This window comes from Podarcis filfolensis, assembly GCF_964270895.1.
Source record: "Podarcis filfolensis genome assembly, chromosome: 1".
NCBI lineage: Eukaryota > Metazoa > Chordata > Lepidosauria > Squamata > Lacertidae > Podarcis > Podarcis filfolensis.
This window is the reverse complement of record NC_139604.1, coordinates 75930281-75955597: the sequence shown is the minus strand read 5'-3', so window position 1 is coordinate 75955597 and position 25317 is coordinate 75930281. Positions and strand designations below refer to the sequence as shown.

General features: G+C 41.0%; 1 protein-coding gene and 1 long non-coding RNA gene across 8 annotated transcripts in view; one reads left to right on the top strand and one right to left on the bottom strand.

Annotated features, from left to right (window-relative positions):
* The window catches only part of LOC310756455, a 351789-nt gene that overhangs the window by 66765 nt on the left and 259707 nt on the right, over positions 1-25317 (bottom strand). The gene's annotated exons all lie outside the window — the stretch shown is intronic.
* GAS2 (growth arrest specific 2) overlaps positions 1-25317 on the top strand; it is a 126067-nt gene that overhangs the window by 7047 nt on the left and 93703 nt on the right. For 2 of the 7 annotated variants that reach the window (XM_083599957.1, XM_083599956.1), the window contains exons 2-3: positions 11966-12127; positions 21850-21974. In XM_083599957.1, coding sequence (XP_083456083.1) covers positions 11986-12127; positions 21850-21974 — 267 coding nt within the window. In that variant the 5' untranslated portion in view covers positions 11966-11985. Of the gene's footprint in view, positions 1-5837; positions 6016-8345; positions 8398-11663; positions 11690-11965; positions 12128-21849; positions 21975-25317 lie in introns of those variants that run through there. The other 5 variants (XM_083599952.1, XM_083599954.1, XM_083599951.1 and 2 more) reach the window with 5 other exon arrangements.

Genomic DNA, 25317 nt, shown 5'->3' with positions numbered 1-25317 from the left:
TTTTTAAACAGTCCATTTTAACCATAGTTTTTAATACATTACAAGCATTACTCAAATCCTGCCAAAGTTTTTAGTTGTTTACAGTGTTCTCTTAAATATATTATAATTCCCCCCCCATTCCTTCTCGAAGTTCTTCTCTTTCTGGTTTCTGACTTTCCCGGTCTGTTTCGCCATTTCGGCATAGTCCATCATCTTCATCAGCCATTTATCTCTGGTCAGGACGTTGTCTTCTTTCCATCCCTGGGCCAGTAATATCCACACTGCTGTTGTTGCATACATAAATAATTATTTCTGCTTCTTTGGTATCTCTGCACCTAAAATTCCTAATAAAAAGCCTCTTTTTTTTTTTACAAACATTAGTTTAAACATGTTTCCAACTCATTATAAATCATTTCTCAGAATGCTTTTGTTATCTTGCACGTCCACCACATGTGGTAGAACATGCCTTCCTTCTCCTTACATTTCCAAGAAACATTTGAAGCAGTTCTATACATTTTTGCTAATTTTACCAGCATTAAATACCATCGATACATCATTTTCATACATGTGCTAGACCTTCCTACCAGGAGAGACAATCAAATACAGTGGTACCTGTGGTTGCAAACTGGATCCATTCCGGAGGCCCGTTAGCAACCTGAAAGGAACGCAACCTGCGTCTGCATGGGTCGTGATTTGCCACTTCTGCGCATGCGCATGATGTCATTTTGCGCGTCTGAGCATGCGTGAGCGGCGAAACCAGGAAGTAACTCTTTCCGGTACTTCCCGGTTGCCACAGGACACAACCTGAAAATGCTCAACCTGAAGCAAACATAACTGTATCCTGATCCGCACTGACTCCCTTACTCTCAAACAGTTCTACGCTGATCTTGGTAAAACTACTGAAGAAAAATGAATTTGGAAGTTCTCAGGCTTTTAATGACCAGCTGCAAAAAGATAAATATATTTGCTAATTTCTTTTGGTGTTGGCTTCCAACCCACAAGACTTACATAAGTATTAAGCCTCAGTGTGCAGCCATGTGCCAGGTTCCTGTCCCACTGTGCTTTAAGCACCCCATGCACTTTGTATCAAATGTATTCATAACACAAAGGACAAAGGCTGCTTGTGAACTGGAGTTTACTTTATCAGAATAGATCACATTTTGATGTAAGCCCTTAAAAATTCTAATTGATTAATGAGTTTCAGATGGTGGTTCGCCTTCTTCCTCCCCACTCCTCCTTCCCTTTAACATGTGCAGCATGGTTCCAGCTAATCTGGGAGAGTTCCAGAACTCTGGGCTAAATTGGTTGCAGTATGGTTTATATGAATAATAAAATAACTAGAGAGAAAAGATTGAATTTCCTTGCAGAAATATAATTGTGCTTGCTGAATATGAGCGAGCTTATGTGTTATCCAGTTATTTGTTATTGTTGTGGGAGGGGAAATAACCATTAAGATTATCCATCTTGTGTACCCTCAGTGTAGTTAGAGTTAATTTGTATTTTCTTATATTTTATTCTCTGGCGTAGCCTAAGATCCAAGGATAACTTGAGCAGCAGGCTCTTAGTAGAGTATTCTAGTTCTTCAGTGGCTGCACAGTTGCCGTATTGTCTTCCACTCTCAGTATAAGGTGTGGAGGTGATCTATGACCAATTTTTGCTCAGCGTAGGGATGGAAAAAAATGTCAATTTCAGTTCTCTAAAGTTCTCATTTTCCTAGTATTAAATTCAGTCCTCAACATTTCCACATTTTTTTAAACCCTCATGAAAATTTGTCAGCATTTTAATGTGCATTCCTCCTAATAAACATATTTTTGTATGCATTTTTAACTAATGGAGACATGTCCCTGATTGTCTTGTATCTTACTTTGGTACTAGGCCCCCCTTCAGGGGCCAATGGAATAACTTTTTTTTAACCCTTTGGGACCTCCTTTTTTCATTGGAACCCTCCCACCTCCTTAATGAAGATCGGGGTGGTGGTGGTGGTGTTGCTTCATAGGGCTTATTGAAGGAACAGTAGTTGCTTCCTGTTCCTAAGGAGCCCCTCCTAAGAGGAGCCACTTTAAATTTAAGAAAATTAGAAAATGTGCCTCTATTTTAGCAGGTTTTCAATTACTGATGTTTGCCTCTGCTGTATTGTACTTCCAGTATTATTCTTTCCTAACATTTCTAGTATTATTTATATGGGTTTGTGTTTCTGCGTTTCTGTAGCATTATAGTTTATGATGGTGTCATAGTATGCTTTTGGTGCTTTTTGGCAGAAAACTATTACAACTGCTAGAAATAAATAAAGGTCTGGCTTTAATACTGTTCACTAAGAAAGTCTAACGTTTTGAGATTCTCATCTTCCATTTCCCTCTGCCTACCCCACAGGGTCTCTGATAACTTAATATAGCATAAGGGGCTGCCTTATATTGAGCCAGACAAATGGCCCATGTGGTCTGGTGCTGTCTTTTCTGTCTGGCAGCAGCTTAGCAGGGTCTAGTAAAGAGATCAGAAACCTTCAGCCCTTTAGATGCTATTAGACTACAACTCCCATCATATCCGACAAATGGGGTTGTTAGGGGTTAGAGTGTAACAACATCTGGAAGGCCACAAGTTCCAGAATCACTTGGAACATACAGAAAAGCTCCAATAAAATTAATAAAAGCCACCAACTAAAAACATCTTGTGCTGTTAGCGTTTAAGAATTATTGGACACCAACATTTTATTCGGTGCTGGAAAGAATAAATGTGATGCAGTCCCTGCTGAGTTGTTTGGGATTGAACCAGGGCCCTGCTCTACCACTGAAACAATCCTCTCTCTTGCTCTGTGTGCCTCGGCTTATCAAACTGCCTGTTCTTCTCACTAGTCAGCTTTCCTGGGCGATCATTCCACTCCCCATCAATTGGTTTTCTTCACTCAGGCTTTGACCTGCAATGCATATGCCTCTGTTACTCCACTCCCTGCCTGGACATACTGCTTCCTGTGTGCTCAGCTACCTATGGCTCAGATTTACAGTAAATAAACATAGCCATTATGGCTAGTAGCCATTGACCGCCCGAGACGCCATGATGTTATTTGCATCAAAGTACCTCATGTGAAAGTTATAACTGGGGTTGCATCTTAATTTTTCGACTGAATCCAAGGTGATGTGTACACGTTGCCTAGATGCGTAACTTGCTCTTAGAAGCAAAACCTTGGTTCGTTCATCATTGGGAGCTGTTGGCAATGTTATCCTGCCTGCGTAAGCCTCCGTTTGTGTGGAGATTCAAATCTCCTTACAACAATAATTACATTAGCTAATCTATATACATTGTGTGAGCACAATGTAAGTACTGTTTTATGAATATCGGATCCCCACGTCTCTCTCATTCCCAGCAACCTTCTTGGCAAGTTGCGGCACAGAACTGCAAAATGTGTGATTTTTCCTCATTCCTGTTTGAAAAGAAATCCATCAACGCTGTGAACCAAACCAGGAGGGAGACAAAGAGTCAGAAGAGTTTTGCTCTTTTCTAATGCCTTTTCTGTGTTAATGAGAACTAGCAGGGATAGCAGAAACTTACGTTAGACCCGGCTGAACTTCACTTTGGCTTCTGATCCCTCGCCGCTCATTTCTTTCCAAAATGGATGCTCTCCAGCGTTGTTACTGTGCAAGCCAAAGATTCTCTGCACTTGCAGCTGGTACCCCCCTCTGTTTAATTAGTGTGGTTGCTGCTGTGCTGCTCTGCAGCTTTTAGTCACTTTCTGAAAAGGATCTCTTCTTGTTTTCCTCCAGTGGCATATAACTAGGGCTGGCCAGTCTAGCGTCTGCTTGACACACAACCTTTACAGGACTGTACTGTGGCCTCAAAAGTCCATGCACCATATTTACAGTTATTAAAGCAATCTTAAATTATGTAAACTTTTCCTCTTTGACAGTTTAGAGACTGATTAGAGATACGTTCAAGGCAGACGATGAAAAGCAAAGCTTGCTGGGAGGCTCAGTTTGGGCCACGGGCCAGGCTGAATGATACAGTTGCAGCTGTTGCTCACTACTGTGAGCCGGGTTCATTGCAGGGAATCGCCACAGCAGTACTTTTAAAAGGCATGCAGCCAGTCTCCACTCGCTTAATCACAATAAATGGTTCAGAGGAAGGCTAGCTCTGGCAGGTGCAATAGTGTTCTGCTTCTTAAAGTAATGGGATTCTAGTCCACAAGGAATCTTGCAGCCTCAAATATTATGATTGCATTTCAAAAGTTTGACTCTTAAAAGCTATTTATTATATGGTCCTTGTTTTGGGGTGTACATTCCCTCCCACCCCCATAATGTAGGATGCTAACTAATGCCAGGATATGCAATCTGCCCCCATTTAGCCCAGTATTGCCTAATCTGGCTTTCTGCCGGAAATATTTGCTTTCACCTGCTATTAGGTCTTTAAAAAAATAACAACAAAAAACTGGAAGTGCCAGCATTTGAATCTGAGACCCAATAGGCATGCAAACCATGCATTCTGTTTTTCAGCTATGGTCTTTCTAGTGGGATAACCTGGAAAATGCTTCTGTGATCAACACAGAATTGACTAAGGGCCCATCTCACTGCACATTTAAGGTGGGATCATATCACTTTAAAGATTCATGAATCCAAAGAGTCCAGGGAGATATAGTTTTGACACCCGACACCCTTAACAAACTTCAGTTCCCAGGATTCTTTGGGGGGAAGCCATGCCTTTTAATATTATGCTTTAAATATATAGTGCAGATGTGGCCTAAACCTGTAATGTTCCACTGCTGCTGGTCTAATACTCCAATTTATGGACAAATGTAACCCAGATTAGTTGATAGTTTATGCCAATATCACATTCTCCCTTGGTTGAGGAAGTGGATGCTGTCTACCCCACCCTGATTGATACGACTTGTGCTTTTATAGTTTGACAAATGGTGGAGGCCAGGGCTGCGTTGTGGCTAAGAATGTGAAGTCGGAAGTCTCTGGCTCAAATCTGTCATGAGGGACACAGCTGGCATTAAAAATGCCACCTCAGCTTCATCCCTCCCCTTTCCTGTTTGCGGTATAGAGATAACAATACCGGGCCAGTTTATAGCATTGTTTGAAGGATCACAGTGTATAGGAAAAGCTTTGAACACTCAAAAGTGCTATTTAAATGTTAACATTCATTGCAGTTCAGATTAGTGGGTGATGGATAACACAACAGTCAGCTTGTTGTGGTTTGTACATTATGATTGGTTTTGTAAGATTCACCTTTAATACAACGAGAAAGTGCCTGAGCAAGAGGTAGTTACTTAGCATTGAGGGTGATAAATAGTGAAATACTGTTCATGTCTATTTAAAAGTAAGTTCAACTGGATTCACAGCAATGGGACTTACTCCCAGGTAAGTAGGTATAGGATTACATAGGATTGTGATGTAAGGTACCAAACCTATGTCCTTGGTCGCTGCATATGTGGGACTAAATTGAAAAGATAATTTGCACAAGTCCTTGAACAAACCAGTTTCTTCCACCCATACGTGGCTTTAATCCACAGTTGATATTATTACTTAAAAAAAATAAAATATTGCAAATTAGTGCCAACAAAAAACCACCACCACAACCCAACTTGGCTGCATGATAGCAAATGGTCACCTGACCTCTCTTGCTTACCCCTGGCGATTACTGACAAACATCAGCAGACAGTTTAAATTACTGGGCTGGCAAGCTACTGGGCTGAGCTACAATACACAGAAGACTAAATGCACTACTGTCTAGTAACATAAAAACCTCACTGTTTGGTGGGAGTGAATGGGGAGGAATGCAACCTTCCAGCTTGTTGAAACTGTTACATGCCATTAGGTGTACTGTAAACTATCCTGCCCCAAATCCTTTACTCAGACAATAAGGCTAAGAATTAGAGATGCTTTGTTACTATCCGAGAGGTAGGGCGGAGGGAAAGAGAGGGAACACAGGGCATAAATAGGAGGTGCAGCTCAACTGTGTGTAAATAAAGTCCTGTTCCCAGTAAAACTCCATTGTGAAGGAAACATGAAGAGGGGCCTGTTACTGAAGCATTAAGACACTGAAGAGGTAAGTATGTCAAGGGAGGGTTTTTAATGTTTGAGGTTTTTCCTGTGCTTTAACATTTTGTTGGAAGCAGCCCAGAGTGACTGGGGCGACTCAGTCAGATGGGCGGCATATAAATAGGAAAGTTGTTGTTGTTGGTCTTTATTTGCTAGACTGAGGTAGTTCATCATATGTCACAATTTCTCTAGAAGCATACTGTCTTTACCTAAGTGTGTAATGTGTTTATTTTCGAGAAGTCCTATTCATCTTAAAATCCAGAACCACATGAGGGTATTCTGCAGTTTGATCTTGAAATTCATCATAGAATCATAGAATTGTAGAGTTGGAAGGGACCTAAAGGTCATTTAGTCCAACCCCTTGTAATGCAGGAATATGCAGCTTCCCCAGATGAAGCTCAAACCTGTGACCTTGGTGTTATCAGCACCATGCTCTAACCAACCGAGTTAACCAGTGTCATGTGCTTGCCAGTTTCCTGAGTGGTTCTACTGAAGATCTGAGCACATAAGGGAGCATATAAGCAAGTGGATGTGGACAAGAAAGATTGGGGTTGAAATTCCTGCTTAGTTGTAGTGAATGACCTTGGGTTGTTGTGAGGATAAAGGTGGGTGAACTCACATGCATGCTCTCTTCGGCTCTTTGAGATATGTGATAATAAGAACATTGGAAGAGTCCTCATGGACTAATGGCCCATCTAGTCTGGCATCCTGTTTCCCATAGTGGCTAACTGGATGCCTATGGGAAGCCCACAAGCAGAACGTGAGCACAGTAGCTTTCTCCTCACTCATATTCCACAGCAACTGGTATTTGGAGGCATGCCACCATCATCTCTTGTAGCCTTATCCTCCATGAATTTGTCTCTCCCTCTCTTATCCAAGTTGGTGGCCACCACTAAATCTGGTGGGGGCAAATTCCATACTTTAACCATGTGTTGCATGAAGACATAATTTCTTTTACCTGTCCCAAATCTTCAAACATCCAGCTCCACTGAATAACTTCCAAATCTGGTATTATGGGAGAGGGAGGAAAGCTTTTGTCTTGGATGACCACCTGTCATGGATGCTTTAGCTGAGATTCCTGCATTGCAGGGGGTTGGACTAGATGACCCTTGGGTCATTTCCAACTCAAGATTTTATGATTCTATGCACTTTCTCCATGCTACATAATTTTATGCATCTCTACAATGACGTCCCTTGTTTGCCTTTTTAACACACACACACACACACACACACACACACACACACACACTTTCCCTCATAGGTGATCTGCTCTAGCCCCTTGCTTATTTAGTTTGTCCTTTTCTGAACCTTTCCTGCTCCGTAATAAATTTGCTAAGACGTGGCAACCAGAAGTGCACACATTATTTTATGGTTGCACCATAGAAATAAAATTTGAACTGATGAACTGTAGCAAAATTAAATGAAGTAAAACTTTTTCTATTAGTCTCATAGGATTTTAAGTTCTCCAGCATAAAAATATCACCTTGGTAAGCTATCCTGAACACCTTGAAATAAGAGCAGAACATAACTCAAATAATAATGGGCAGTATCCAATCCTGGTCAGGCTCAGAGCAGACCCACTGGAATCAATGGACCTTAATCCATCCCTTAATGACTAGCATGGTGAGCTTTCAGGTGAGTAACAGCAGCGCAGAACAGTTTGCCCAGTGTATTTTACTCTAAGCATAAATGCACCGACTTTCTGACAGTAAGAGCTGTTCAGCAGTGGAACAGACTCTCATTAGAGGTGGTGGACTCTCCTTCCCTGGAGGTTTTTAAACAGAGGTTGGATAGCCATCTGCCATTGATGCTTTAGCTGAGATTCCTGCATTGTAGGGGGGTTGGATTAGATGACACTTGGGTCCCTTCCAGCACTAAGATTCTATGATTCTATGATATTAGTGGACCACATCTGAGAGCTCTGATAAACAGAATGCTGTAGGTTCAGTTTAGTAGCAGCAATGTTTATCATTTTTGTGGTTTGTAACAAACAAGAAGGGAAATAGTTACAATAGGCTAAAGTTACATGAGGGTAGATTTTGGTTGAACATTAGGAGAAATGTATTGACAGCAAGTGCAATTAAGCCAATCTACTAATGACTAAGGGGCTGATGGGCTCTGCCTTGCTGGACTGTTTGTCTTGCCAATGATCTAGCCCTGGATTTCCTACATCAAACTGAGTGTTGTTCTAGGTTGTCTACAGGTATTGTTCCAGCTCAGTGATTCTATGACTCTATTTTGTGAGCTCTGTCCATAAAACATGGTAACATATGTTCTGGACAGAGTTTGACCACATTAAGTCCAAATCTGTCCTCCTTCCATTGCTTTTGCTTTCAGTTCCAGAAATGAATGTTTGTGTATGGGAGAAGAGTTTTGGAAGGCAACAAATGTAAACCAGCCAGTAGTCTTTAAGAGAGAAAACGCAAGGGGATGGTGCCCCTCTGCACTGTACATTTAAAGCAATATCATACCATTTTAAATAAACATGGCTTCCTCCAAAGATTTATTAGGAGTTTTTAGGAGACCCTCCGTTCCCCTCACAGAGCTACAATTCTCAGAGTGGCTTAACAATCAAGCCCTTTTCATAGGGAATTAAAAGTTTTCAGAGGGGACTAGGTGTCTCCTAACAATTCTCAGCACCCTTAACAAACTACAGCTCCCAGGAATCTTTGGGGTAAGCCATGAATGTTTAAAGTGGTGTGATATTGCTTGAAATACATAGTGCAGATGGAACTGATGTTTGGTGCCAGCAAAATATAATGCATAGTAATTTTGTTTGTTTTACCCAGTCTGGAAATTCAGTGCCATGGGTAGGATAATAAGGGGTCCATATTTTCCCCTTAGTATTGGTGGCCTATTTTTAATTATTTAAAATTCCAAATTCAGTGTGGCACCCCTGATTACGTGGCCACATGATATCCTACTCAGTTTGCTCCAGTGATGTGGTGAATGGCTGGATTGTCCCTAATTTGCCTGGGGGGGGGGGAAAGGTGTAAAACTATATCCTTTGCTTCAATGTGTACACGAAGCAGCATTGATATATGTGCAGTTCAGCTAAAACAGATCTCTACTCCAACTCTAATCCAACTCTCCAAGACTAGCTCAAATGAAAAAAGGATTTTGCAACATTGCTGGAAAATGCTCCAGGGAGAGGAAATTCCATTGTTGTAGGACAGCCACTTAAAACAACATCTGTATGTCCTCTGCTAGCTGATTTTACACATAGGCACATGGATATTATTCTAAGGAGGTTCCACATGATTAATCTTAAAGACTGAGTGGGGTATGATAGGGGAAGGAAACTGGTTTCCTAGGTATTTAGGGCTTTACGCACCACAAGCAGTATATTGAAACCAACAGGGCTGGTTGTAGGTTTTTTTGTAGCTTTGGGTCACAGTTTATAATGATCATTCAGATTCATAAAAACATCCAGGTTAGAAAAACACAAACGTCCTGTAGAGTTGCATCTTGCCTTTACATATTCAACAGAGCCTCATTCATATAGGAATTTAATCTACCAGATTTTTTAAAAGAGAGATCAAAACAGCTGCAAGGGACCCAATTCAGTTTATGACTATGGTGTTCTACAAGGGTTTTTAAAATCCGTTCCCCCCATGCTATTCTTCCTACTTAAAATGTTCTCCGGCTGATATCCTACCCCCCCCATGTGTGTCAAAGGATGCTTGGACTCAACCCTGCAATTCTTTAAATTCTATGTTCTGTCTACATTTTTCTGGATGTTCAAATATTATGGGCAAAGTTCAAATTTCCTAACTCATTTACATAGCAGAGACAGTACTCTAGATAGGCAATGAATAGCCAGTACAGTACAGTATTATTGCCTTGCAGTTAAGGGTGTGTGTGTGTGACTTGTTTGAGCATCTATGCCTCACCTTTCTATGATAAAATGAGATTTAACCAGCTTGCAAATTAACAGTATAAAACACAGCAAATAATAGAATCATAAAATTGCAGAGCTGGAAGGCATACAGAGGGTCATCTAATCCACCCCCTGCAATGCAGGAAACTAAACTAAAGCATCCATGACAGATGGCCATCCAGCCACTGCTTGAAAACCTCCAATCAGGAGCCCATTCCACTGTTAAACAGCTCTTACTGACAGAAAGGTCTTCCTGTTGTTCACTCGGAATCTTTTTTTTTTGTAACTTGATGCCATTGGTTCAGGTCCTGCCCTCCAGAGCAGGAGAAAACAAGCTTGACCTTTCTCTGCCTATTTCTGCTATAGGTAGCCTTATATGTGTGAGTTTACATGATAAGTGAAATGTTGATGTTTTATAAATACCATTATCGTCTCACAGCAGGGAGACTGAGTGGTGCTGCATGTACCCTGCAGTTGTTTGGCAATTGCACTAACCATTCTGATGCTTACAGAGAAACCTGAAAGTGTGGTCCTTTGAGAGAGACTACTGGCTCCCTACTGCTCTGAGTTGTGTAACACGCTGGATTATTAGCTTCTAATCCTGTTGCATGCTGAAAAACCGTGCTGCTTTTTGGACCTTGCCCATTGACTGGGACACTATCCAGCTTCCTAGCTTGACTGATTCTTTAGAATCTGAAAACTCCCCTTTAATTCATAATGGCACATGGCCTTTTCTTGAGCCTTAAAAAACAAACAAAAAACACCTCCACCTTGTACTCTAACGTGAGGCTGCATTCGCCCATCTTTGACTGGGATAACAGCCATCAGCCTTGATACTGAGCTTTGAAAGATTATTTGTGGGATAAGCAATAGAAATGGGCACTGCTTTCCTAGTGGAGGTTACATTTAAGGAAGAAACAAAGTAGATAAAGCCTTGGAAAGTCACAAAAGTAGTAGAAAAAGTATGTCTCCCCTTCACCATTACTTGTGCAATTGGGAGGCTCTCAGGTTACTGTTTTTTTCTGTTTTTCCTTTGGCTACTTAAGAAACTTTAACAACATATATTTTGATCTTAACCTGACTAGCACTTCAGTGCTAATCAGCTCTCTGACAGTGCAACTGTCCCCAGATATCTGTGTTAATGATATCTGTGATTTCTGCAGAAGTTATGATCTTTGTCATTTCACCCTTTCTCAGCTTGGTAGGCCTCATGTTGATAAAGTGACATTCTGGCTTTTGAAATGATAGAAATATGCCTATTTTGCTCTAGCTATTGCTCCTTCCCAACTCCACCCGGTGATTCTAATAAATTCAACTGCTCTTCACCCCTCTCCCCTGCTCCATTTCCTATCTGTAGATTGTCTTAGAGACTTAGGTAGGAGTGTCCAGGCTAGGTTGTGTCACAAGGACTCTGCAAAGGCTTTCCTGATAAAACAGGTTTTGAGGAAAGACCCAAAGAGAATCAGAAATCATATTTGCAAATCTAGACTATTTTTTAAATGAATGAATTAATTACTATGCTACTTAATGCCAAAAGAGGCATTACTATACGGTACTCAACAGGCATAAGTCACTGAGCAGCTGCTTTGACACTGTTCTGGGGTCATTTTTATATACGGCAATAGTCCCCCCCCCCAATTAAGCATGTTATGGGGAATCTCTATTTATTATCATATCTGTTTTGCCATTCAATTTGCCCCTTTGCCTAATCATATCTTTTTTAATTATTTGAATCCTTTTTTAATTATTTGAATCTTTTAAATCCCTGCTTGCAGAGATATTTGACAACATGCATACCAAGGTAAGTAGAAATGTATCCACCTAGCCCATGTTCCTAAACTATCACTAGCAAAACACTTCATTATTATTATTATTATTATTATTATTATTATTATTATTATTAAAAGCAAACTGGTTGTTATCATGTACATCGTTTCATGGAGCAAACCTCTGTTTGTCTGGCATTACACTCATATTGAATCTGACTCATTGGCAGATATATATAATACTAAAAATTACAAGTCTTCACACAGCATGCTAAACTAATACTTTTTTTCTTTTTACTTCTACAAAATAGGTAGCACCAGTGGTTAAAAGATGTGCACCTCCCTCAGCCCAAAGGCCCGAGGCCCTGGCCTCTCCGATATGCACCAGTATAGCCAGTGGCTGGCTAGCAGACATGAGGCTAACTTGTTGCCGATGAAGGAGGATTTGGCCCTGTGGCTGACAAACCTGCTGGGTAAGGCTATTTTTCTATGCTGTAATTATTATCAGAGGTTTCTAAGTAGCAACAGTAATTCTGGTTTGGGTTCCTGAAGCACAGGTGGAAAGATCTGCTCTAGGGTGACTGTTAGCATCCTGGAGTCTATCATTCCCTCCCCCTGTTCAATAGGGATGCTTAGTGCAACATTTTAAGTGACTTCCCAACCCAGAAAGCCACAGTGAAACAAGCACAGGCTTAACTGTCCTTCAGAAGCCATGACATACTTTTGTGTTAGGTACTGCTGTGCATGGAAGGGCAGAGTGCAGAGCTTGCTTACCTGCTGCCACCATTATTATAATATATTTATTTATAACCCACCTTTTCTCCCTGACAGGGACTCAAGGCAGCTTACAGATAATGATAATAACAGCTAAAAACATTTTTTTGGGGGGGAGGGAACCTATTCAACCATACATATAATTACAATAGAAATAACATGGCACTGTCAGGAGTGCAGGTTCCCAGGTTGATAACACAGTAAGCATAGGTAATTCAAAAGGAGGATTTATTGCAAAAACAAACAGATAGCTCCAGACAGCTCTAACAAAGTCTCCAGTACCATTACTCAAGGTGAATTTTCTGAAGACTCCTTCTGGCATCAACAGAAGATATTGAACTTACAACCCTTACGTCTCTTGTTTTGCTTCCTGTCTAGCAGCCCTCACATTCACTGACTCTTAGGAATTAGTGGATCAGCTCTAACCTCTTCCCGTTCAGAGAGGCTGTCTCTGAGTTGGTTTGCGCCATTTTGTGTCTTTGGCTGTGCTCTAGCCTGCTCTCAGCTGCTGCCTTATCAGCCTGCCCATCAAGGTCAGGAAGAGCCAAAGCCTGCAGCTGCCGGCTCTCCCCTGCCTGCCTGACACCTAAGCCTCTCTGTTCCTAGCTGCTTTCTGCCGTTGGCTGTACATCTTCACTTGGAGCTGGCTCATTCCTGACAGGCACCAGCCATTTCATTAAAAGCAATCAGTTCCCCAAAGTCTGTTGGAACAAGAAAGTCATCACCTGCTAGCAGAAGGACAACAAGGAGGGAGCCAGTCTAGCTTGTCCAGGGAGGGAGTTCCAGAGTCTGGGAGCAGCCACTGAGAAGGCCCTTTCTTGCACCCCTTGTGCCTGCAAGGGTGGCAGGAGCATGAGAAGGGCTTCCCCTGAAGATCACAAAAGCTAGGCAGGTTCATATGAGGGAATAAGGTCTTTCAGATAGCTTGGACCTAAGCCATACTCTATGTCACAACTAGCACTTTGAAATTATGCCCAGAAACAGACCAGTAGCCAGTGAAACCTTTCTAACAAGGGAGTTGTATGCTCCCTGTAACCAGCACTGGTCAGCAATCTCTTCAAGCCAGTTGAAGTTTCTGAGCACTTTTCAAAGGCAGCCCCAACTTAGAGTGCATTACAATAAACAGGAAGTAACTAAGGTATGCATCACTAGGGCCAAATCAGACATCTCATGGAATGGGCAGAGCTGGTACACTAGCTTTAACTGCTTAAATGCTCTCCTGACCACTGCAGAGACCTGGGCAACCATGCTCAGGGCTGATTCTAGAAGCACACCCAAACTACAAAGCTGTGTCTTCAGGGCGACTGTTACCCCATTCACCACAGGCTGAATCCCCAGGCCCTGCTCCACCTTCTGACCGACCAAGGGTACCTCAGTTTGTTCACCCACATTAAATGTCCAATGTATTGCAATGTCTGTCTCAGAAATCCTTGGCAGGCTTTTTCAGTGTCTCATTAAGCATGCTAGTGGTTTCCTCCCCATACCTTCCACTCTCTTTCCACACGCATAGATCTTCGGCGATCACTTGTAGCCGAGTAAGATTGTCTTCCATGAACATGGTCTTAACAGTAAGTACGTAAGTGACTGTGAAGGCCAATTCTGGATCCACACGTCCTTCCATAGCGGGGCATAGGTTTCTGGGCAGGAGTTGATCATGGTGAGGGTTTGCCAAGCGTGCCTTCTTCTTACCACATTTCTCCCTTTTGTCCTGAGTTCTCATAGATAGCAACATTATGAGACAGAACATACACCAGGACCTTATATAATAGCCTTCACAAGTGGGGACCAGCAGCACAATGTCGCTGCTGGAAGTTTGGGAAGCAGCTGTAGCTCGCTGCTTTCCTCCAGGAAAACACACTCTTTACTGCTGAATTGCAGCAAAAGTCACTCTGTGAAAAGCCCATTTGATGTTTGCTCTGATTCAGCAGTAAAGAGCAGTTTTCCCCAGGGAAAGTGGCAGGACAAGCAGAAGTGCAGACGAGCCCCAAGTTATGTATTTCCAATAATAAACAACTTTGTTATTTTCCTTCACTACAAGCATCTCTCTGTGTGTGATTAAAACAGGTAAAGTCTGCTCTCTAACAAAAGTTCACACACCATATGCTGCTTACTCTTAATATTAAAGAACTCTAGGGCTGAACAGCAGCACCCCACTTCCAACAGTTACAGCATTTCTCCACTCTTGTTCAGGGTTCCAGCCAGCCATTCAGGGAGTGATATTTCAGACATTTGCATGACTTCAGATCAGAGGAAATTAGACATTTTAAATGTTTCTGTGCTGGAACCAACCTAACAGCATAGTCCTAAGCATGTCTATTCAGAAGCAAGTTCTATTTAATGCAGTGGGGCTTATTCCAAGGTAAGTGAGATAAGGTTTGTAGCTTAAATTAATTCCAGATAAAATTAATGTGACTTAACTTATGATCATTTCCCCCCATTAATTTCAATGACCTAAGTGAAACTAATTTAATCTAGATCCGATTTATGTTCATCACAGAAAGTGAAGACAGTTCATGTCTGAAATACAGAATTTATTAATGTTTAGCACACAGCATGCAATTTAGATCTTTCTGTGTCCTTGTTCAGACATATGTATATGTACTTTCATGTTTTTGTCTCTCTGTGTGTAAGTGATATGTAGCTTGAAAGACTGTTAAGGCATCCAGCCTACTCAATCTATTTACTGTCTCATTTTAATTGCATGATGCTAGCAAGTACTTTCCTGTGATCTCCTGCTGCTCCGCCTCCTCATCTTTTCCTCCTGTTCCAGCAGTTTTTTTTTTCCTGCTTTGCTCTTTTTTCTGGTCAAGCTGCTCCATCTACAACCATTTGCTTCTGCACATCTTTCCTCTAATTTATATTCATCAGAAAGTGGCTACCTAGGACAGAAATAATGTGCTTAAAAGCAGGCATTTCCTTCTCCTTCCCCAAAGGTGCAGATTGTATAGTTTCATCTGCTACTGATGTCTGGTGCAGCATAGTGGCAAGAGAATCAGGAAGGCCCAGCTTTGTGTCTTCTCTCTACTATGAACTCATTAAGTAGCCTTAGACACTTTCTCTTAACCTCAGTCCCCTCACCTGCAATATGGGAGACAATGACACCGAATGCATAACGCACTGTGAACACGTGAAAATGCCATACAAATATTACATATTGATGATGGTTTCTCCATTCACCAGAAGCTATAGCATCCTGGGATAAAGCTTGCATATAAAAGCATCTGTGCTGAAACACACAATTATACTAGCACATTGGTTTTCCTCCTTTCTTTCATTAATATGCCCTTTCCATCCATTTCCCTGCTGAGGAAGGTCTGGATTTTCAGGTGAGATTAGTAACCAAATATCCTCTCCCAGGCAGACAGCTCTTTCCCTCCCATATTATAATTTAGAGAAAGAACAGGACTGACTGTCGGGGATTAAAAAGGTGTGCAAGCATTTTGTTAGAATGAGTAATGGACACATCTAACACTTCAAAGCTCCGGGAAGAGTTTATAACTCCTAAAACGTCTGCCCTGTGTGCTCATTTTGACATGGATCAGGACAGAGGGGAGGGGGAAGAGCTTTCTGTCTTGAGTTCCAAGGACCATTTCCAACCCTTTAAACCAGAGCTGGGGGACTTCTGCTGCTCTCCAGATGTTGTTGGGACTCCAACTCCCATTAACCCCAGTAAGCATAGTCAATGGAGAAGGATGGTGGAAGCTGGAGTCCAGGAACATCAGGGGGGTGGTGTAACAGGTTCCCAAGCTCTGCTTGAAGCTGGAATTCCCAAAGTTGCATTTGCTCCCCTTTTACTTGGATACAGAGATCTCTAGTTTTGGGGATGGTGCCAGAACAAGGATTTCGTGGCTTGAACATAAAACATACAGCTTTAATATTAAATGAGAAAATCCTACAGAGAGGGCTTTGTTTGCATTCCTGAGCAGGCAGATTTCACATGGACAAAGTCAAACATGAAATCAGCAAGGGAGCATGCATAGCAACTTGAGGCTCTGACATGCCACACCGAATTTTAATTCTTTATAAAGCTTCACAGGAGGGTTGGCACTCAGAAAGGGTATCTTTGGGATTCCAGTGCAGGCAACTCTGTTTTAATTATGAAACAATATAGTAAGGCGTTATTAACATGGATAAACGGTCTTTTGGAAGCAAAATATATTTGTGATTCTGGTATGCATATCTAGTCTACAGGCCCATATAGCAATAACTAGCTATGTAGTTCAGTTTGCACTGTAATGGGAATCTACCTAATTTGCACTTCCAAACCAATACATGATTCAAAATGAAGCTATTCTTTGAAATTCAGTTTTCTGGACTTTGTGATGCTGTGCTCCAGAGAAATATGCATATACTTTTGTATGTGTATGGGAGAGAGAGAGAAAAAAACAACTTGCTCAATACACAAACACCCCCCCAAACTGTATATGTTCGAAGTGTGCATGAGATTGTGTATGAATTTCATGCATTTTTTTAAATGCAAAGTGATGTGATAACTAAATTTAAAACTGAAAAAAGTAAAAAATGAAGGAAACTCAAACAGATTCCTCCATCCCTATGCTTCCTCTTCTAGCTCCACCACCCTCAGCTTCATAAGGCCTTCCAGCATACAGAGGGTAGAGAGAAAGTAGGAATATTCCATTCTATATCAGTATCACTGCTAGTTAGTTGTATTTATTGAGAGTGGCTGGAGAAACCCAGCCAGATGGGTGGGGTATAAATTATTATTATTATTATTATTATTATTGTTGTTGTTGTTGTTGTTGTTGTTGTTGTTGTTGTTGTTGTTGTTGTTGTTGTTATTATTATTATTATTATTACTGATTTTCTTTTCCCCTCCGGCTTCCCTAAATGCAATACATAAGCTCAAATATTTCTGTGTTTAAAATGCTGCCGTTTTGTGTGTTTCCTCTAATAATTTTTGTACCTGACCAGGAGGTAATGATCAAGCGGTAATAATGATGTAGAATGGAATCTCTCTATTTTCATCTGAGGAATGTTGGAGGGTATGCTGTTTGAAGCTGTATTAAATGACTCTGCAAAAAACAGCAACAATACACGATGCCTTCTGGAATCACAGTTGTACTACATAACATTTTTTCATTAGTTACAGATGTTTAATGCAAAAACCCATTCACTTTGCAATAAGTACTTCATCTTGGTTTACAAAATGTAATCAAACCATAAATGTGTGTCAGACTGTAAAATAATCTATGTGGGTTTAGATGGTGTTGGTAGAAGCATCTCTCCCAGCATCAGATTAACTTTTAAAATAAAAAAATGCTCTATATTTATCAAATCAACCCAAAAGGTAGGACAGACCCATAAATCCTGAGACAATATGTTAATTTAGAAGAATGACCATTTCATTCAGACTGGAAAGTGTAAAAAAAAACCAGCCCAAAACTATGCTAAATGGAATGTCATTTGTGACAATTGCACTATACACAAATGTATCAATCTCTATTCAAAGCAGTGAGCAGATCCAGATTCTATTAAAATGTTAAATTCCAAGGAAAGAAATATGAAACTGCTCTGATGAAACAGATAGTTTTTGCAAAGTGAGGAATGTCGGGAAAATAGCTTTCTGTGCTGTTGGCTGGTGTTTGTACACTAACCTGGCAGTCTGAGCAGCTGGCACAGAGGTGACCTTGAAAATACAGATTTCCTTCCTCCCTGCATTATTTCTACTATGTACTGCTCAAGTGGGTCTTATGCCTATTATCACACAGGTGATATCACACACTCCCCATTCTGGAAATCTGCAGGCTTCATGGCGCATTGATTATTCAAATACTAGCCATGTGTATGTTGATATTGTAACATGCTGTGCAGCATACAGTATATGAAATCCCGCTTCAGAATTGCCATCTGAATCTGAGCATATCATTTTCCTATTGTTTCCGATCGAGAGCTGAGCCCTATTATCTCAGAAGCAGGCCCAAGGCAATTTGTGACAGCTTGCTGGTTGAAAGCTAATGCCGTACTGTATATCCTATTTTGTTTTGGTAACAGCAGAGACTGTTACGGTCTCAGTTCCTTTGAGAAAATAAAGTTTTCTGGGAAGAAGATACCAAAAATGATTTAAATATTAAACTTGAGGAAATGCAAGCATCACTTATAGAGGATCTCTCCAAAGACAGAGGCTACTTTAGAATTATGAATTATCTGCTTTCTCTGTAGTTCTAACTTGCTATTTGCTGTGCAAACAAGTGTGCCTCTCTTCAGTTTTCTTCTTTACTTTTATTCAGCTAGTGAAAAAAGAATAATTTGCAATAATTTAAATGCCAAGCCTGTTAAATCTATTTTTTATTTGTTACTTAAACTTGCAATTTGGGGTGCCAAGTTAAGAAAATCTGTGATTTCTGCATTGTTATTGCACTCGTTTTATTTTTGGACTTAGCTTTTGGGCTTGCTACAACATGAAAACCACAAAATGCACAAGATAACATATCAATTGACAAATTTAACCAACGAAAACATAAACTGAAGCCTCTTTTATTTATTGAAAGTTGAACCCAAGCCACTCAAACCCCAGCTAAAACAGAGAGCTTTTTAAAACTTCCAAAAGTGATTTTTGCTGAGGTTTTGGTGAGATGCGACACACTTGCTAACAAATCATTGTAATCATAACTTGGGACACAGAGTCAGGGCTGGCCCAAACTTTTTACTGTTTGATGTAGAACAGCAAACTGATTCTCCCCCATGTGTATCATACCCAAGTCTGTCCAAATTTTGGCACCTTAGACAAATTAAAAAACCACAAGTTTTTCTCCCTAAGAATAAAAATAGTATAATAAACATAAATGAAACAAAAAAGCGCTGTACTTTCAGGGCACCCAAAATCAGATGCCTGAGGTGGTTGCTTTGCCAGCCTTGGTAGGGCCAGCCTTGCTTATGAGGGAACACATTCTCCTTCTGCTGATAGAGAACAATGAAGAACAGCAGCTATACAACACAATGAACACTTTCTGGCTCCTCTGTGGAGGTACTGGGTGGGTGCGCGGGATTCAATTCAGTTCACATTTAAAGGTGAACCTACCTAATTTGCACTTTCCACAGCAATATATGAACCAAAGCACAGCTGATCTTTGAAATTGGCACTTCTCCAAATTTTTCAGTGCCGTTCTCTAGTCAACTAGTGTGTACAAAAATGCATATACTAGGGTGAAGTGTGCATATACAGTGGTACCTCGGGTTAAGAACTTAATTTGTTCTGGAGGTCCGTTCTTAACCAACCTGAAACTGTTCTTAACCTGAGGTACCACTTTAGCTAATGGGGTCTCCCGCTGTCACTGTGCCGCCGCTATGCAATTTCTGTTCTCATCCTGAAGCAAAGTTCTTAACCCGAGGTACTATTTCTGGGTTAGCAGAGTCTGTAACCTGAAGCATCTGTAACCTGAAGCATCTATAACCCAAGGTACCACTGTAAACACACACACCATAGAAAATATTAGGGAGAATTGCTTTGCAAAAAAGTGTATCTAAGGCAAAATTGGATATAAAAATGTGTATATTATGGGAAATTTGCACTAAAATGCTGGTGAATTTTCATGAGGAGCTTTTGCTTTTTTTGTTTTTTAAAATCACAAACTGATGCGGAGAACAGAAGTGAAGATGAGGAAAAACGAGAAGCTGAAAGGATAGATGTGTTTTCCCATCCCTAGAGCTGTACCAACTGTATGTAGGAAACATAGCTGGCTATTTCTGGCAAGCTGAGGCCCGCCCCATCCGGCTTGCTGTGCTCTGGGCCCATGCTGCATAGTCTACTCTGAGAAAGAGTATGATGGTACAGCCAATGGGGACTTGGGAGCAAGGGACATGATATATACATACTGTATAGACAAGGCAATGGAGGAGAGGAACTGAGCTTGAGTTCACTCAGTGCTCTGCTCTCTTGGTGCAAATAGGGCTGGGTGGTTCTGATCTTTAATCAGATGGTATTTCTAAATTGCAGTATCATATTGAAATGGAACAAAGGCCCTTTTGATAGAATGTGTGAGGATTCAAACTGGGGAGGATGCATAGGCTGCATGCAAGCTCTGCCCTCAGTGATCCCACACTTTCTTCCACAGACTGGTCTACAGGGAGATTCTAAACACATTCAGAATCCCTTCTTTGATCAGGAGCCCTGAATGGTTAGGATTCCTTAACAGATGTAAGTGTGGAACTGTATTCAACTGTGCTCAGTCCTCAAAGTTTAGGAGTGGCACATCCATGCTCCCTACCCCATTTGAGCACTTACATGTTCTTTGGAACACCTGAAGGAATCCTGCATATAGGTTCTGTAGGAAAGCTATTGCACATGACTGCTGCCCATATCTGTTACAAAATGGAAATGGATAAAGCATTGAAAACTGAAACAAAGAAAACCTTATCCCAAGACTCACCTCAGTTCTGTGCTTTTTGTTCTTGACAGGTAATGAAAGCAAACAAAATACATTAGTCTGTCTTCTCAGGCACATATGACATTAGTTGGTTTAGTCATTCTGGCAGCCTTCCCCAGAATACATAATAATTCATCAATGGAGGGGTGGGGAAAGTCTCTCTCTCTCTCTCTCTCTCTCTCTCTCTCTCTCTCTCTCTCTCTCTCTTTTTCCTCACCATTTTCAAGCAAGTAAGTTTTTCTTCTGCAGTAAAATCTTTTAGAAAGTCTTCTTGAGCAGGTCTAAATGATCATGATGAAAAAGACGGACGAGGCAAATTCTATGGCTGTTAGTAACAGCTCCTTTCCACGCAATTTGCCGCTGAAAAATAGTGCCAGGAGCTTGGGCACTATGAAATTCATTCTACTGATGGTCTCATATTGTCCCCGGTTGGCACTCTGCTTCCAGACATGAAAACTAGTTGTAATTCAGTTAATGGCTTTGCAGTGCTTAGTGCAGACCATGTTCCAGCCAAAGGTTTCCTAGCTGCATCCTGGTTATTTTCCTGCCTTTCCGCTTTTATTATTGCAGTTTTTCATTGTTATTTCTTAAGGAACCAATTCCGTGTTTATCCACTCATTAAAATTGATTTCTTTAAAAACTCACCACCACATTGACTTTTTTCATTTTATCTGCAGACATTGAGAAGTAGAGAGAAGCAGGGTAGTATTCACCTTACACAACCCCAACTATTTCACAATCCTATAATCATGGCTCGCTCACAGAGAGAGAAACCATATTTCAAAAAATATTAATACAATAATGTGCCTGCTCCACTTACCTTTTGGGTCCATAATCAGAGGTTTATTCTAAAAACAACTCCACTATTTATTTTCAACAACTGGTGACCATGTACTTTGATAATATGACATCAGATTCCTTTTAAAGACGCAACTATAATTTGGCACAAACTGAAATTGCAATATAATCATACCTGCTCAGAACATTGGTAATTGTCAAAGCTGATGCTGAATGCTGTTATTTTTATTCCATTTCAGGAAAGGAAATAACAGCTGAGACCTTCATGGAGAAATTGGATAATGGGGCTTTGCTCTGTCGGCTAGCGGAGACTTTACAGGAGAAGTTTAAAGAAAACTGCATTGAGGTCAACAAGATTGGAAAGGTAAATGTTGGTTAAATCATGAGACAGCATGAACAATCATTTCTTTGAAAAAGTTTAATAGCCTTCAATATTTCTAGCTACAATGACCCACCTTTAATGTTTTATCTTTACTCATCGTCTTTCTTCTTTGCTCTCATCACCCACTAAAATGATCGTGGCAGCATTGATACAAACAACTTTAGTCAAGGCACAACTCAGCCACAATTTAGGGGCTGAAAAACAATGTCATTTCCACACTAGACATTTAGTGCTACACTTCGTTCACTCCCTTTTTAATGGGGCATCTCCATAACTTAGAATTAAATCAGAGCCATCCTGTGTTACCCCTGTGTTCCTCCCACCTTTTTTCCAGATTGAAGAAAATCTAACTTTTTCATTGAGCTACTAATATCCCCGGATGTGGTTCAGCTTAGCACTAGAGTACCCAATGTGGTACCCCCCCCCCCAATCAAGGCCTGCTGCCCCTTCGTCTTTCCTTCTTTCAGGTCTTTGGTTACCTGGTAGGGGATGCATACTTTTTTTTTGTCACCCCCCCCCCGACAGTGTAGTTAGTGGGTGGCTCACTAGACCGGACGGATGGGAGGTTGTCTGCTATTGATGGGATTACAATTCCTCTAAAGAAGTGAGTATGCAACTTGGATACTTTTAAACATTAAAAGCTTCCCTAAACAGGGCTGCCTTCAGATGTCTTCTAAAAGTTTGGTAGTTATTTTTCTCTTTGACATCTGGTAGGAGGGCATTCCACAGGGCGGGTGCCACTACTGAGAAGGCCCTCTGCCTGGTTCCCTGTACCTTGGCTTCTTGCAGCAAGGGAACCGCTAGAAGGCCCTCGGCGCTGGACCTCAGTGTCCGGGCAGAACGATGGAGGTAGAGATGCTCCTTCAGGTAATGACTTCATCTTGCCTTCCTGCAACTTTGCCCTCTTGGGACTCTGCGTCCCATGCTGGAATATGACAATGCTGAGTTCACATTTCCCTTTTCACTGGAGTCATTTGGATTTCACAGAGTCCTTTTCTTTCCCAGTGGTCTGTGGGAGTCATGTGAATGAGATTAGAAAACCTCATTCCAAAGCTATGCAGTGTGTGTGTGTTATTTCACATTCTGTAGCGTAAGAGCGCAAAGAAATGGCAGCGTAATGGCCTTTGTGTCATTGCCAATTGTTACGGAGGCATCCCTTCCCCACCCCCCTGTTTCACACTGTAATTCCCTGTGTAGAAAGTCTCAGGCAGCAGACTCCACAACTGGAAAATGTGGGCCTCGGTGCCAAGAACGTTATCCGAGAATAAGAGTGCATGAAATTCGGCATAGTATGGATTCCATATTACCCCCTCGAACCATTAGCCTCTGCCGCATTCATAATATACGTGCTGTCATGGAGCCATGAGGCTGTGCAGGGATTGAGAAGCATAGTATGGCTTTCATCCAGCTGCTACCTTAAAGATGGCTTTTTGCGGCAGGCAGCTGGGCCTCTTAGACACTTCAGCTGCTATTAAAATAGATAAAGCACTCTGGATATATATATATATATATATATATATATATATATATATATATATATTTGTAGGTAGGTGTGGGCTGATACAAAAAGTGAAACAGCTGCCAGAGGAACTGTGCTGGAGACAGCAGCCAGGCTGCAGCTGATTGAGGGGGCGGCTGTCAGTGTATGAGAAGGCCAGAGCAGGGAGAGAATATTACAAGTCAGTATTTTCATAAGCTTGAAGGAGTATGGGTGATTTCTGCATACTGTGTCAGGGCTGAAAAAATTCTCCCTGAGATGTACCCTGTCAGTCACTGGCTTTTCTATATCCCCCCTCCAATCAATTAAAGCACTACCGCTGAACCTCCTGAAAGCATTCCTTAAAAACAGTAATGGAAGTTCTCTGTGCATGGCCAAGTCACACAGCTTTGGATGCAAAAGAATAAACTATTAGGCATGCACATTGGATCTCATTGATGGGTATCTGCTCCTCATTGATGAGTAGGCCAAGGAGGAGATGTCTTTTAATTATATGGGGAATGAAACACACAGTGAGATTTACTGGGATGAATCAAGACGGCAGGCTCCCATGCTGGAGGTTATGTGATTCAGCACATAAACAGAAAGGGTGTGGGAAGCAGAGCTTGGGAAAATGAGATATGAAATTGCACAAATTTGGGAATCAGCACTGTCAGTGAACTCAAGAGCCCTTCAATCTGCCATTTCATGTACCTGGCATCAGAAAAAGGAACTGCTCTAGAGGTATTTGTTATGGTGAATCAGAGCACCTGGTACCCCAAAACAATTCCATCAGAAATCAATGCAGTGATAATTAAAACATTGCCTCAGTGGGACCAGGGCAAAGCCTAGTCTCAAATCCTGGAGGACTATCTCCAGTCAGTGTAGACACACTAAGATAGATGGACCAATGGTCTGACTTTGTGTAGCCCATCTAGGAGAAGGAAAACTGCGATCCTAAACCTCCTCTGCAGGAGAAGAAAAGGCTAAGCAGTAAGCCCTACACAAATCTGGAGTGGAGATGGCACCTTGTCCACCTCCTTCTGGTCAACTTCCTATGTTCTGCGATACCTATGACACAGTTCTTTGGAGACAAGGATTGCTGACATGAGTGTTTACCATATAATCAGGCCAACCATGTGGGAAGCTGGCATGTACCTCAGTGGCGTGTGACTGAAGCCAAATGGAATTCATTTTCATGGCAAGTCAGCTGTAGTGTTGACATGATATATATATTTTTTAAATGATATTTATTCAAAATTTCATCAATACATAAACAAAAACAAGAAAAACAGAAAAATACAGCAAAAAATAAAACAAAAAGAAGAAACCAAAAAAGAAAAAAGAAAAATACAAATCTCAGATTACAACTTTTCATTTGCTTATTTCTTGAACCTCCTCACACCTCCCTTTTTGTATTCTAGTTTAATTCGTTATTCCAGCAAATTCTTCCCATGTTTCTCAATTTTAATTTAAATGATTAATCTTCACAATCTATCTTATTTATTAATTCAACATAACCTTTCCATCTTTTAATATAATCTGTTATTCAATTTACCTTAATCTCTTTAACCTTATATTATCTTAAAAGTCTTAAAATTTCAAAGTTTACATCATATTCATTCATATCTCCTTAAATCATTTCTGCTAAAGCCAATTTAGTTCCTTTCCAGCATGTTCCCTGATATTTCATTAATGTTACACTAATTCCAAAATTAACAAAAGAATTTCCCTTGATATCTCTAATTTTTATCCAACTTCCCTTCTTCCTGGTTCGAGTCATGTCAGTCCTTTCTGTCCATTACATCCAGTCCATCAATCTGGTGTTCTTATATCCGAGGCCCTTAA